The sequence below is a fragment of the Pseudoliparis swirei genome, chromosome 5 (assembly GCF_029220125.1).
Source record: "Pseudoliparis swirei isolate HS2019 ecotype Mariana Trench chromosome 5, NWPU_hadal_v1, whole genome shotgun sequence".
In the NCBI taxonomy this organism is placed as follows: Eukaryota; Metazoa; Chordata; class Actinopteri; order Perciformes; family Liparidae; genus Pseudoliparis; species Pseudoliparis swirei.
This window is the reverse complement of record NC_079392.1, coordinates 13,837,766-13,853,600: the sequence shown is the minus strand read 5'-3', so window position 1 is coordinate 13,853,600 and position 15,835 is coordinate 13,837,766. Positions and strand designations below refer to the sequence as shown.

At 41.5% G+C, this 15,835-nt stretch overlaps 1 protein-coding gene across 1 annotated transcript in view; it reads left to right on the top strand.

The window, feature by feature from the left end:
* ptprfa (protein tyrosine phosphatase receptor type Fa) overlaps positions 1 to 14,867 on the top strand; it is a 114,504-nt gene extending 99,637 nt beyond the window's left edge. The window contains exons 21-27 of the mRNA XM_056414274.1: positions 697 to 982; positions 2,483 to 2,661; positions 8,153 to 8,279; positions 9,582 to 9,707; positions 9,978 to 10,132; positions 11,335 to 11,470; positions 12,312 to 14,867. Coding sequence (XP_056270249.1) covers positions 697 to 982; positions 2,483 to 2,661; positions 8,153 to 8,279; positions 9,582 to 9,707; positions 9,978 to 10,132; positions 11,335 to 11,470; positions 12,312 to 12,380 — 1,078 coding nt within the window. The 3' untranslated portion in view covers positions 12,381 to 14,867. The remainder of the gene's footprint in view (positions 1 to 696; positions 983 to 2,482; positions 2,662 to 8,152; positions 8,280 to 9,581; positions 9,708 to 9,977; positions 10,133 to 11,334; positions 11,471 to 12,311) is intronic.
* The last annotated feature ends 968 nt before the right edge of the window (positions 14,868 to 15,835 follow it).

Below are 15,835 nucleotides of genomic sequence, written 5' to 3'. Positions count from 1 at the left end.
TTGAATGTGCAGAAAGGTTTACACATGTGCATAATCCTGCAAATTCTAGGGGTTTATAGATGATTTTAATTGTTTAATGGAGGGGAATTTATGCCACATGCTGATTTAAAGAGGGTGCTTGGATCATCAATAGACACCAAAGAGGAGGGAAGATTTAAACATTACAGAAGGAATGTTGATCTACAGGAGAGTACATTTGTGAAGCTTTACTGCACTAGATACCATGGCTGAAGAATGAGGATAGATGCAGATTAGCTTCATAACTGGTTTGAAACAACCCCATTGTTTGTCTTCGGAAGAATTATTATCTGGAAATCCGCACAATTATCAAACAAGGCATGTGGAGGAGAAGGGGTCATATGCATGGAGCATTATGTCACAGAAACAGTTTCCGGGCTTTACATCTCTATAATCTACAAAGGAAGGTTTTAATAAGCAGCTAACGAGGTTATTGAAGACAATATGCAACAAACAAGTGCAATCCCTTTGTTGATGTTCTGCAATAACTGTAAACTGAGATTGTTATTGTTTTGTTTTTCGTTTTGGTCTTGGTTCTAATCTAATTTTAGTCTTGGTGCAATGTTGATATGGTGACTTAATTGTTTTACTGTAGGAAGTGTATAAGTGGAAGTGTTGTTTGACTATATGTCATTTATCTGCGAAACGGTAAACAAGCATCTTTTTGTAATATGTCAGTGCCGGCGTGGGCCGCACAGGCTGCTTCATCGTGATCGAAGCCATGCTGGAGAGGATGAAACACGAGAAGTCGGTGGACATATATGGTCATGTGACATGCATGCGGGCTCAGAGGAACTACATGGTGCAGACGGAGGACCAATACATATTCATCCACGAGGCCCTGCTGGAAGCTGCAACTTGTGGCAACACAGAAGTCCCCGCCCGAAACCTATACGCCCACATCCAGAAGCTCACCCAGATCCCTCCCGGAGACACCGTCACCGCCATGGAACTGGAGTTTAAGGTCGGTGGTGCCTTTTGGGATTTTGTTTTGTTTTGTGCAGCTTTGAAAGTCCTTTATAGTGTCACTCCGATCACTAAACTTGCTTCTGCTGTGTTTGTCTTAATTGACAGACTTTTTGAAGCCAAGTGGTATTATGAACAGTTGTTTATGGAATATAAGCATTGCCATTTATAAGACTAACCAGAGAACAATGTGAAGATATGAGAGCAGGTGCATTGGGACCAGGTTTCAATTCAATTCAGTTTATTTTCTATCGCCCAAAATCAGAAACAGAAATGGACAAGAGAAAAAAAACAGAAATAACCCTTTCAGGTGAAAACAAGGGAAGAAACCATCAGGAGAGCAACAGAGGAGTACCCCTCTCCCCACATGCAATAGATGTCATGTGTACAGATGAACAGTTACAATACATTTAATGAATATGACAGGAATGTATGAATAAGGGCCAAACGAGGGGCTGGATGCAGCAAGCAGGGGTAAGGGGGCGAGGGGGGGGGGGGCAGGAGCCAGGACCGACTCCAGACGCAGCCAGGTCCTATGGACCCTGTGTGGAGATGTGTGCTCTATTGTTAGAACACAGTAGTTTCCACACTTTTGACATTTTATTTGTATTCCTCCATGTCAGGGAAAGTCATGGCTGAAGGCATTGTGGTTTCATGTGGTCCATTCTCATGAATACAATATCTCAGATGCAAAAAGAGAGGGAGAAGGAGAGTGCAGAGGAAGAGATTGAGAGAGAGAGAGTAAGAGTGCAGAGGGAGAAAGAGTGCAGAGGGAGAGATGGAGAGAGGGAGAAGAAGAGTGCTGAGGGAGAGATTGAGAGAGAGAGTAAGAGTGCAGGGGGGGGGGGTGAGAGAGGGACCGGGGCGGACTGGATGTCTGACGGCCCTTAAGATAAGGCCTGGTGGGTTACTTGGTTTATGAGGATGAGCTGCAGCACGGCGCCCACCCTCCACACAACCCAAATCATGCCGCTGGTTCGAACAAGCAGGACGAACATAAATCTGGACAGAGCATAATTAGGCTTTGATTCTCAACTCACTGTGAATTTCTTCTGCAAGCACTTCTCAAGTTGACACTTGCCATTGCAGTGCAGAGGAATCACATTTGTGCCAGTCAGCAAAGCCAGCCAGTTTATCCACCTCCCCCCCAAAGAAAAACAACAATTGGGTGGTTGCTGTCAAAAGTTTAATTCTCCCGTCTTGATATGCGTTGCTTGCCTCTCTACGTCAGCTCACAACAAATGTGTGTGTGGGTGTGAGGTTGTTTTGACTTTTCAATGTCTTCAGGAGGAGTTTCCATCCGGCTTATTTGAAGTCAAGGAAAGCGGATCAACTCAAAGTGCATCCTTTTAGTACATCAATAAGAGTGTTAGCTCAGTGTACCCTTGAACAACCTTGCTAACACACCACACTCTGTAGTAGCTCTGTAAGAGGGCAGACAGTGGAGCTGAGGGGCATCACAGACTTATGTGTCCCCCTTTTCTGTGTCTGTCTTCAGAAACTGGCCAACTCTAAAGCACATACCTCAAGATTCATCAGTGCCAACCTGCCGTGCAACAAGTTCAAGAACCGCCTGGTAAACATAATGCCTTTCGAGTCCACCCGTGTCTGCCTGCAGCCAATCAGAGGGGTGGAGGGCTCCGACTACATCAACGCCAGCTTCATCGACGGATACAGGTGAGTCCTTCAGGAGCCATTAGGGTGTCACAATGAGACACCGACAGAGGATGGCAGAGCTACTCTGAACCAGGAGCTCTGGTGAAGAAGGTGATAGTGAACCTTTATTCTGGCAGCTGACAGCAGTTGGACCACCGGCCATTCTTTCGTTGTCAGTTGTCAACACAAATTGGTCTTATTGACAGGCCTGTTAATTCCCTCCTGTTTTTCTTTTCCAACCTTTTGTGAATGGATGGCATGTTCGAGATGGCTGACAGGCCAGAGAATCAAACCGATTACCGCTGCAGTGCTGCTGCTCTCTGTGTCCACAAGAGTTTTTCAATCATGGGCGTCAGGACACAGATGTCGGTGAAATAATGACTGAAAGATTCTTCTTTTTACTCTTTGGTGCCACGCGTACATATGTAGCTGGAATGCGTCTGACAAGAATATCATGCATGAGGTCCGTTTGGAGTGTCTGTGCTGTAAAATATATATAATTATATTTCAAAACAAGTACAGATACAAATACGCGTCGTGACATTTGAATACAGATTTAGTTGTTCTTAGTTATTTGCATGGAACCCGACCATCTCTGGCTCTGTGAACCATCCTTTAGTGTGTGTGTGTGTGTGTGTGTGTGTGTGTGTGTGTGTGTATATATGTGTGTGTGTGTGTGTGTATACAGGACTGTCTCAGAAAATTAGAATATTGTGATAAAGTTCTTTATTTTCTGTAATGCAATTAAAAAAACAAAAATGTCATGCATTCTGGATTCATTACAAATCAACTGAAATATTGCAAGCCTTTTATTCTTTTAATATTGCTGATTATGGCTTACAGCTTAAGAAAACTCTAAAATCCTATCTCATAAAATTTTAATATTTCCTCAGACCAAGTAAAAAAAAAGATTTATAACAGCTGAGTGTTTGTCAAGGCTCAGGAAACCCTTGCAGGTGTTTCGAGTTAATTAGACAATTCAAGTGATTTGTTTAATACCCTACTAGTATACTTTTTCATGATATTCTAATATTTAGAGATAGGATATTTGAGTTTTCTTAAGCTGTAAGCCATAATCAGCAATAAATCAGAATAAAAGGCTTGCAATATTTCAGTTGATTTGTAATGAATCCAGAATGCATGACATTTTTGTTTTTTTAATTGCATTACAGAAAATAAAGAACTTCATCACAATATTCTAATTTTCTGAGACAGTCCTGTATATGTGTGTGTCTGTGTCTCAGCTAAATACAGAGAGGGGACGACAATCCGCCTCATTTTCCAACCCAAACATGCATATTGGACGTCAGCACTGGTAATGTCGCACGTCAGAGAAATAGCCAATCACAGGCCTCTTAGAGAAGCATGCCTTTTAGGAAAATGTACACCCTAATTGGAAGTACTTTCCAGTGCACAAGCAGAGTAGAGCTTCTGCTAATGAATCCGAACTGTAATTCTTGTTGCAGTATTTAATAGTGTGGTGAGAAACGGGGAGCTCCAGCACTCTCCCTGAGCTCAGCCTTTAAAGTGCACAGTGTGGATTAGGACGGATTACAGGGGGATTGACATGATCAAGGTGATTAGTGAGGTGTCCTCGAGGTATATCGGCCCCAGTCATTCACCTCAGAGTCTGTCCACGGGTATCTTGCCCATGGGGATTTTTTCCATGGGGATTTTTTCCATGGGGATTTTGCCCATAAGGATCATGCCCATGAGGATCTTGTCCACAGGGATCTTGTCCATGGGGATCTTGTCTATTGGGATCTTGTGCATGGGGAACTTTTCCATGGGGTTTCAACAGCAGGCCGACACCAGTATATTAGATATCTCTAAGTTAGGGAGTATTTAAAAGGCATTAAACCTTTCTTATCTACTTGATAGTTTAAATTTCCTCAATCTGTTCAAACACTTTTTACGGTGATGTTGCCGTGGTCTTAGATCTAGGCATTTAACTTTGTGAGGGCAGTGTTATTATGACTGTTAGAAATTATGGCCAGATTTATACTTTATACATATATACTTCAACTTAGCATATCAACACTGACAGTACATAGTAAGTACAGGTTACTAAATTTGAAATTTCTTCTTATCGGCAATAAATTGCTTGTGCAGACACAAAACAACAATGAGATGACTCTAACAACAAGTGCTGAGGAATTATCAAAGCCTCATAGATGTTCTTCCTCTGAGTTCATTGTTATCTAAAAAACTTTTTTTTTTAAACCAGAAGTAGAGCGGGTGAATCCACTTATTTCCGGATGGTGACGTAAAAAGGGTCCTTGATGCTCGACTCCAAGTTGCACCGAGTGGCAGACCAGCGTGCAGGGCTGGCGATTGCTATAGGCGAACGAGGCGACTGCCTAGGTCGACAAATGGGTTGGGGGCGCACTCGAGTGTCGCCCTTAGACCTACTTCCCATGAATCATAGTTAGAATAACAAGCATATTAAAACATGTTTATTAATCATGATCATCCTGGGGCGCCCCTTCAGCCACACGTTTACTTGTCAACCTGGTTTTTAGATTGAATTGATGGTTATTGTCGATATTTTCCTAATTTGGGGTGGTTGCGTTAAGTTATGTTACATTAGTTACGTCACGGCTCTAAATTGCCTGGGTTGGAAGTAATATCTGGTGGCGCAGCGTATAGACCACGCGTCCTTCAGTGCGGTCTTATTTTGCGTGAAAGAGATCCAACCCAGGTCGGTGCGATCTTTTTATTTTTATTTTTTCTAAAATTTATTTCTTCATACGTGGCTGTGATGCACTGCTCACTTATACAATCGTAATCGCCGAAATGGATATGAACTGTGGCTTGAAGATCTCCAGCAATATGTTTGTGAATGTGTGAATCTGGTGCGCGAGACAGAGCCCCGCTGCAGATGTTAACACAACGCACGCACGCGCAGGGAAACCAGTAGGTTTGAAAACCAGTAGGGGTGTAACACCGGCATGATGACAATGGAAATTCTGAATTACTTGAAGGAGAAGAAACTTGAAGAAGTGTTTCCAAATATGTGGGTGGCCCTAAGAATTGCTGTCACACGACCTGTGACAGTAGCGTCTGCTGAAAGAAGCTTCTCTAAATTAAAATTACTTAAGACCTACCTGAGGTCAACGATGAGTCAGGAACGCCTCAATGGGCTGATGAGCATCAACCAAGAGGTCTCAAGTAAAATATCATTTGATGATACCATCAACGAATTTGCCATTAGAAAGTCCAGACGAGTCAAATTTGAATGCTGTCAATTTTGAAGCTGAATAGAAATGCCAGAAACAACTGTTCATCTTCGATTATTTAAGATGGGGATACAACTACTAAGAACTTCAACCTTTTAATTTTGTATTGGTACGTACAGTATCCATAAAAGCACTTTTGTTTGTAGAGTGTAGAGTTAGGGTATAGAGGGTCATAATTTGCTTTAATGTCCTTACAGATGCTTAACAGTTTATTTTTATTATTTAAAATAATAAAAAAGAAAGTGTGTGTGTGTGGGGGGGGGGCACAAAACTCAATCTCGCCTAGGGCAACCAAAGGGCTAGAGCCGGCCCTGCCAGCGTGTTGCGGCTGCAGTGAATGGGTCGATAGTAAAGCACTTAAAACTGTGCAGTCGGCTTACCAGTCCCATTGCACTGGCTGACATGGTCCTTCATTACCACACACACACTGTATTCTATTGAGACTCAATCCCACAAACACCGTTTAATCTCCAGCTGAAAATAGTCCTCAAAAAATGTACGACTTCCTCGTCCCACACGGGGAGGCGTGGAGTCAGAAAGTATTGAGAGATGGTGACTCCCAACCACCACATACCGACGCCTGGTCAGAACTGCTAAGCTTCAAACTACGATGCTCTAGGCTCCCCCGCTAGCGTCAGTTTTGGATGTGTCAGTGTCTTTTCCAACTAAACCGTTGTGTTCACGGGAAACATATACTCTTTACAAACAACTACTTGGTTACGTTAAGGAAGAAAATCATGGTTTGGGGTTAAATAAACCATTTTAAGTAAGAAAGTTCCATAACAAAACTGTAAAAGTCCTGTGTTACACAACGTCAGTTGCTCTGGTTTAATTGTAAACATGAGTTCATGGTCTCAATCTCTATTTTCAAGTCTTCTTCAATACAGCATGATGTTCATTTCGTAAATTATGGAAATTTAGAGTAAAACAGACCATAAAGCCGGCTCTGCTCTAGGGCGGGGCTACAAGGTGATTGTCAGGTTGTTGTCTCGACCAGAGTCGAGAACATTGTCTCTATGTCACTCCTCCGCAGTCCAAATATAATAACTTTTGTTTCATCAGTTGCAAAAAGCCAAGATGGAGACGGTCGTATTCTTAGATGTCCGAACTCAAGGCTTCATAACATCAGTGCACAAACCAATGGGTGACGTCGCCATGACTACGTCCACTTCTTATCTACAGCCTGTGGTCTCATACTGACCCCAAAGGGTGCCCTTGCTGCGTTGTTTCATCAGCACAACAATAGAGCAACATTAGTTGGTTAAAGCTCTTCAGCAGTTTGTTAACTTTGAATGCACAGAGGTCAGCAACTCTTATATTCAACCTCCCACATGTGACCCACGACTGGAACTCAAACTGCTCCAAGTCAAAGTTCCCCTAGTTATTCAGCAGTGGTGATTGATCCAGAACGGCAGCGAGGAAAGAGGCAGCATCGCCAGAACCACAGCAACATGCAGAGGCTGTGGCTCATACCTTTATATTTGTTTGCTGTATTATGAAGTACTCAAATAATAGTTCCTGTGGTTGTTGAGAGCAGGACAGAGGTGGACTCACTACCAAAAACCACAGGGCCTCAAGCCACCACTGCCACACACACACATGCACCCACGCACACGCACACACGCACCCACGCACACACACGCACAAATGAAAAAGCTCTGATGTGTACAGAATGACTCAGTATGTGTTCTGCACCAACATGCTTGAGAGAATTACCCAAGCTCCTCTGCTGCATGCTTCAACGCTGCCCCCTGGTGGGCAGGTCCCGTAGAGCTCTGGCTGAGCAGCTGGGATGGCATCTGTCATCTTAACAGTGCTGTTAGGGGTTAGGGTCTGTGTTCAAGCGAAACCATTTAGATATCAGTGCAAACGTCAGCAACAGCTGACTCATCAAATCCACTTAAAGGGGTGTGTGTAAAGCTGGAGACTTCTCTTAACCTTGGTTTGTGTTGGATGGGCGAAAAACCTTGCTATTTGGCATGTCTGAGGCTTGGATTGGTCTGTTTGCTGTTCCTCAAATGTGGCAATGCTAACAGGGAGCAGGAGGAGGAACACTAGGGGCCTCCGGCAGGTTAAGAAAGCCTACATGTCCACTAAGAAAACTCATCCCATCCCAGCTTGGGCAAAACCGTCTGTTTTAAGATGGCAGTAATATGAGTGGACGTTGCATCCTTATTCCTCTGCACCAGGACCATGGCTGTGGCAGAAGACGATGGAAGTATAAATAGAACCCTGAGGAGTAAACTTAGGCGTGGCTCTGTTCCTCTTTGCAGGCAGCAGAAAGCGTACATGGCCACGCAGGGCCCGCTAGCCGAGACCACGGAGGACTTCTGGAGGATGTTGTGGGAACACAATTCCACCATTGTGGTCATGCTCACCAAACTCCGAGAGATGGGACGGGTAACAGTCACACTTCATGTCATGTTATTAAGTATGGAACAGTATCACTTCAAATGGACTGAATTCTGGTTTGAGATTAACTATAATTCAGAAGTATAACAGAAAAAAAAAATCATTATTAAGATGTATTATTACTATTGTTGTTATTATTATTCATGATGGTGTTATTATTAATAACAATACTATTGTGTTTTTGATAACTGCAACAATATTAAAATTATCATTGTTGTTATTGTTGATATGAATAATAATACACTTTATTTGTAGCCTATAATGTAAACATTGTGTAATGTCGCAAAAAGGGAAAATAAACATCGAATTATTTTTGCATTGTAAAAAAGAATACTCAATTATTCTTACTTTTAATATACTTAGTATGCTTACATGCAGTTAATGTGCACGTTATTATATATATATATATATATATATATATATATGCAAATGTATAGATATATTTATATATATAAAACTATGCATATTCAAGTGTTGAGTTATGTGGTTCTAATTATATGTGTATATATAGATATATACATTTATGTGTTTATTTGATTGATATATTAAGTGCTACTAATTATATGCATGTATATATGTATATATATATATATGTGTGTATATATATATATATACATATAATTAGTACACCCTTACATAACTCTACACTTGAATATGCATAGTTGTATTGTTGTATATATGTCCCTTTTTAGTTTCTGATAGAATCTTTTATAAATGTTTCACCTGGTTCCCTGTTAGAGGGTCCTACGTATTGGAAGGTTCTTCCATGTTATACAAAGAACCCTTCTATTATGTGATTGTTGTACCCAGAACCGGGGCCGATGTGGTGCAGGGCAACTCACAATAATTATGGTTCTTAGTCAAAGTTTTTGGGGGGTAGGTGGTGTCGGCTTTTAAGACGCATGCTTTTCTTATAAAAAGGTTTATTTTGATGTAAAGAGGTTCTTAATAGAACCCTTAGACTCACAAAGAACCCTTGAAAAAAAACTTTAACTCAGCCTCTCAGGAAGAGCCCTTTCCTTCTGAGAGTGTTCAATTAAATTCAGTTTCTTTTGTTTAGCCTATTCTCACAAATTACAAATTTGCCTCAGAGGGCTTTACAATCTTTACACATAGAGTGAGGCCCAGCAGCATATTTAATCTGAACCAGCCTTCACTAAACCACATGTTGCTTCACAGTGACCGAGTATTGATACGCCAGTCCGATCAGCCAATCTCAAAAAGCCACATCTCCTGACCCCCTTAAGTTTTGAAACACATTGTGATGCCTCTCCATTCTTTATTTTCCAGGAAAAGTGCCACCAGTACTGGCCCGCCGAGCGCTCCGCACGCTACCAGTACTTTGTGGTGGACCCCATGGCTGAGTACAACATGCCTCAGTACATCCTGAGAGAGTTCAAAGTCACAGACGCCAGGGTAATTTCCCTGATTGGGTCTGTCATCGCACAAAGTTCAAAGGATGACGATTATTTGACCTGTGCTCCTGTGATGTCCTTTGGGCTTTGCGACACGATGAATGAACATGTATACCTTTTGTCTCTTTTAGTCAGCTAAGGCTTCTTTTATAAATCCATCAACAATTTGGGAGGCTGGATCTGAAGAATGAGCTCAAAGCAACACAGACTGCATCAATTTCTGCATGAATGTCCAACAGTATCTGTCTCCATTTGCCTGTGTGTTGATCAGGATGGTCAGTCGAGGACCATCAGGCAGTTTCAGTTCACTGACTGGCCGGAGCAAGGAGTGCCAAAAACCGGGGAGGGATTCATCGATTTCATCGGCCAGGTTCATAAAACTAAAGAGCAATTTGGACAAGATGGACCCATTTCTGTGCACTGCAGGTAACCACGTGTGCGTGCATGCGAGAGAGAGAGAGATTCAAAATCACACCTTTTTTTCCTCATGTAAAGCCGGACTTTGTTGCATCCCTATAAATGGCACTTGAGGTCACAAATAGCTTGAGTTGGTCAAAGATTTGATAACGCTTCATCTTGTCAGATTATAGATTTGAATGGAAAGACGAGTCATATTTCCCTTAAGCTCCTGAAATGTGTTATTTGTTATGAATTTGAAGAACACTTGAAGAGATACCCGTACAGTACAGTGCCGTCCGATGAAACACTGCGACGGTATCTTTGAACTGCTTCATAGTGAAGGGTTCCACTTCCTGTACACGTATAAACTGTAAGAAACGCTTTACAAGTCTATTATATCAATTACAGCGATACTGTTGGATTCCAAGAAGCTTGAGACAAAACTCTGTGTTGGTGCTGTATAAAGAGATGACATCATGGTTGGTCTCATACAGACTGGAGGTCCTTTTTTGAACAAAGGGCCTTTCCCCCAGGGACTAGGGACCTTTTGAGGAACTCACTGTGTTTCGACGGCAGGGACAAGGTTAAGTTCCGGAGACATTTTACCCCCGAAAAAGGCTCTGGTCGGAGGTGGTACTCTGTGAAAGTACAGGAACTTGGGGTTTGGGATTTGCAGGGAAGACTGTCGCTGATTGGTCAAACGCACACAGGACAGCGGATTCAACTCGTGTACCACTTCATTCATAAAACAAGGAAGTATTCTCGTATCGATTTTGCCTTTCGCTTTGTTTAATAACACTGAAAGAAAGTACAGTTGGGCTTTCCTGTTGCTTCCCAACTCATTTCTAAACAAAGACGAGAGAAGAAGAAAGAGTGAGAGAGCAGCGGTCCTGTTAGGGAGCAAACTAAAGTTTAATGTAAAACATTCGTCACACATGATGTGTTCAAGAAACGTCTGAAAGATGAAAGGGTGTGATAAAGGCTGTAGTTTTGGCAATTTGTTTAAAAAGCAAACGCTTTTCTATCCCACCGGCACTTTTTAGGGTTCTGAATGCATGCACATATTTATTCACTACGGTTGATGTTAATGCAGATAAATTGTTATTGTATTTTCTACTTTGATTATTTGACCGATTCATCTCCATCTTAATTATATTGTTTTGTTTTGGGTGCGTGTGTGTGTGACGCTGATAGTGTGAGGAGATTCTAATAACGTGTGCGTCCATCAGTGCTGGTGTGGGGCGGACCGGTGTGTTCATCACCCTGAGCATCGTGCTGGAGAGGATGCGGTACGAGGGCGTGGTCGACCTCTTCCAGACCGTGAAGACGCTCCGGACCCAGAGGCCGGCCATGGTGCAGACAGAGGTATGAGGATGAGATGGGAGAACATGTCATCGATGACAATCATTACACAAATTTAAAAACCTCCAAGCAGGTTGAGCTGAATGTGAGTTATAATATAATATAAATGTACAATATAAATAAATATATTATAATAAAATATAGATATTGTATAAGATAAATCACATATATATTGTATAATATAAATCACATATAGAACATGTTTATATATTAAGATGGACCTATGAACCTTGTTAGGGTTGAAGTGAGCCTGTTTTTATCCTCATTGTATTCACCGTAATCTTGTGTCCGTCGTCCAGCTGGTAGCGACGTTCTCTTTGCCCAATATGGCTGCTTGAGGAGTTATCATGTGTGTCCTGGTGTTCTCATGTTTTCTGTGTGCTTCCTGTCTCTTACTCCCCGAAAAATATTGACAATTCGTATAATTAATTATTATTATTTTTGAATACTTCACAAAGACTTTAATGTGATGTATTTTAGTATTTTGGGACAACAGTTGCAGGGTAGCGTTAATGAGCACTACAGGTGAATAGGGTAAGACACTTTACCTCATAGATACCACTATGACATTTCTGCAGCTGATTACATTATATCTCTGTTTCCCTTTAAAAAATCCACAATCATAAAAAAAAAAAATGTCTTCATGTTTTCTGTAATAAAGTTAAATAATAAAATATATAAAAGTGTTTACAGATTACGCTGCGCCCCAATCATATCCAAGTAAATGTATTGAAGTTCAATTCCAATGCTGCACTTTGAAGTCGTATCAGTGTGCAGCCCTGCACATGCAGGCCCTAGACCTGAAAACCCATATGAGCAAAGCATTGTGGTTGTTTGTTCCCAGGACCAGTACCAACTGTGCTACCGGGCTGCTCTGGAGTACCTGGGAAGCTTTGATCACTATGCAACATAACCCCGCCCAGAAAGACACCCTCAGACGAGTCCTGTGTCTCCTCTGAGCCACATATCATCTGCTCCATCAGCCCCCCTGAGGCCTGATGGGGAGGCAACAGTACGAGGAGGTGACCACAGCAGGAAACAGGGGGAGGGAAGAGTAAAAGAGGAGAGGGGACAGGGTTACGTCCTCCTGCCCCGGTGCCATGATTCTGCCACAGACCCGAAACCAAAACCTCCCAAAAAGCAACCCCCAAAAGACTTGTAGTCCTGCCTCATTGCGATTCCTGACTGAATACTCCCGTCACTCTCCATCCTCCTCCTCACAGCAAAAACAAATGCTCTGCTTTCATTTATAGTCATCGTTACTATGTTGTTCTGAATATTTAGAATTTATTTTGTAATCACTTACACTGGTTATTATATGTCTTAATGGGTCTTTTTTTTCATTTGCTTATCTTTTTATTATTTCTCTTATCACAGAGGACATGTTTTTTAAACATTAATACTGGAGAGCATATACTCACAGCTGCTAATAATTTTATTTTGTACCATAGATATGATATTCTAATGTTATCATTGATCTTATTTCGTGGCAAAAGTGGGTTGTCTTGATATCCGATAGAATGGCGGTGAAAATATCACACAAACCGATGAAATTAGGTTTTTAAAACCACAGAATGACCAAGTCTGCTGTAACTGTTGACTGATGTTCTCAAAGCATCAGAAATGTGGAGACTTTCATCAGACAAAATCTAAAGTTGGTGGAAAGTGTTGTGTCCACCCAACATAGACTCAGGTACACTGAACACAGATGACCTGTGCATGACAGAAGAAAACGATCCATTGTGGCACCGAGACTCGGTGCTGGAATCTCATCAAATTGGTTCAGTTGCCCAACCCTCACTATTTTATTATTGTCAACAAATCTCACAAAAACGCTAAAACCGACAATGTGTTAGTCTCCCAAGATCTGTTCCTCTCAGCTCCAAGCTCATTGCTGAAAATATACTTTAAAAAAGACAAATGGCTCACACGTATATCAATAGAAACATATATTTATTTGTGTACCAGGTCAAAACTAGTTGTTCACATGCAACCAGGAGGAAATAGTGTGTTTGTTGGGGACTATTTGCAGCAGTGAATTAATCTACAGGTGGTGCTCTAAAGCAGTACTCTCCACTTTTTTTTATGGGGCTCACTTTTTTAAAATGACAATCATCGTGACCTGACTATTTTTACATCCCTTTATATTACCTTGGATTGGTAAACCAACTATTTATCAGAGATATACATCTGATAGAACATAATGTGTTATTACATACTTTATAAACAATACCAAATAAATGCATACAGTTAAAAAACTCGTTCCTTTAATTTCCAACCTTCGGTCAAACAGAATGTCCTCTAGCCTTTCATATTTGTGTCATAAAGATGCTGCAGCTGCCAGAACAATACAAACCTTCAGGCTTCCTCACATGGCTCAAAGGTGCACTGCACATGTAAAATTCAGTGGAAGAAATTCTGCTCCTTTATTAGCTCCCCTTATAATATCTTCTGCGACCCATCCGTTGGAATCACTGGACTAGTGACTCCTCGGCAGCAGTGTGTGTGGGATTGACTCCAAATAGTCAAGAGTGTGTGTTTTCTTGGTGATGAAGGACCACTGGGGTGTTTTTGATCGAGGACGAAGATCAATTCATTGTTGGTTTGGCTCGGTATGTGGGATTTGTCGACAAGCAAAGAAAAAACATGCTGTAGAATATCACCAGACGTATTCATATCTGAATGTTCTCTTCAACTTCAATAATGCTCTGAATCCCATAACGGACCAACGGTTGATGTTTTGAAACTAGCAGAGCTGAATTTGAAAGCATTTGACAGAGGGCTTGTGGACATTCAAGATAATTTTTTTTAAAGAAGAAAAAAGAAGTATAAAATCATATTATCCCCCTCCCCCACAAGGAAGTTCCAGACAGCTGTTTGGTTGAAATCATCCGAGCAGATAGGTTTCAATGTGGTGTCCATGTGCTCGAACTTTCATATTATGAACATTATGTTGATCCACTTGCCGCTCGCATGGTCCACGCACATTGTCCTGTCACGGGGAGTGATATGATGATCATGTTCATCTTATAACCCCCATCTTTCTGTTTGCCCATGCGGGTTCACAAAGATGCAGAAACACTGGACCCCCGTCATGATATATATATAGCTCTGTTTTTAACGACTGTGTTGCAGACGGACAGACCGGTAACTGAGAACAGCGTTGCTGCTCAGTGGTGGATCTCTGTGGCGTTCACCGGATAAGAGTGTGGGGGGAAGGGGGGGTTGGAAGATACCGGATTAATTTCACAGGGGGGTCCTATCTGTTGTATACATGATCTGTTTTCTATTTGTTGATAAAAAAAGCAGACAAACACTGTCTTGAAAACCTTGATGTTAATAAAGTTGAATATCTGGGTTTTTAATAATATCACTGTGGTGCACTTCTGATCTGTTCTGCTCTGTTCTGGGTTTCTTCTAGAACACATTCTGTACAGTTATATTAAGTACGGTCAGTCTCAATATAACTGTATTCACCATTGTGTTAGCTACAGCTTGGATTCAGTTAGGTGACACTGGGACACATTTAGAATGTTTTCATATATAAAATGATTTGTATGTCGTTTGGTTGTGACTCACTGTCCGGTAATGCTGACGGCTTGTTGCCGTGTGTATTGCTCCATGAATCAAGAGGTTTTATTGCCAGTCCGGTTATACAAGCACAATTGTGTGAAATGCTTTCGCTGGTGGGATCCATGAATAGCAAACACAAAGAGACAGATACAATATAATACAATGAAATATAACAAAACAAGAAGCAATAAAAAAATATCAATTTTGGGGAGGCCGGAGGGGGAAGGGGGGGGTGGAAACGTTGCATTCAAGGTGAAAATTTCCATCATAATATCAGTGCTGCTTGCATTGTGGGCAGCATTGGAAATGGATTATATATGACGGCTAGATTGTGAGTTTTAGGGGCTATATAAAAACGTACGCATAGATACAGCTACAGAAGGTCATGGTTTTCATCTGCATTACAGAGAGTCCTCCATACCTGTTTGGACATTTATTTAGGTTGTAGCCTACCTTTAATTTGTGCCATGACATGACAGTGTCTATATACTGTATTACAGCAGGCACATATAACTGTGTAATTGGTGTTTTCAAAGGATGGCATTTTCTCATTTTCAGATAACAACATGTAGGAGATACAATGTATTGCATCTCTTAAAGCTGATTTACGACAGACCTGGACGATCTCCACTTCTCACACAATATATCATTATTCACAGGACGCGTCCATTTACTCACAATCCGTTCTCTGAATATTGTTCTGATTGTAAAGTGTGATGTAGCTTCATCAGTACATCCTTTGACTACATTTTGATCCAGTCAAATCAATCCTAACAGCTTTGGTGAGCGCGTTGG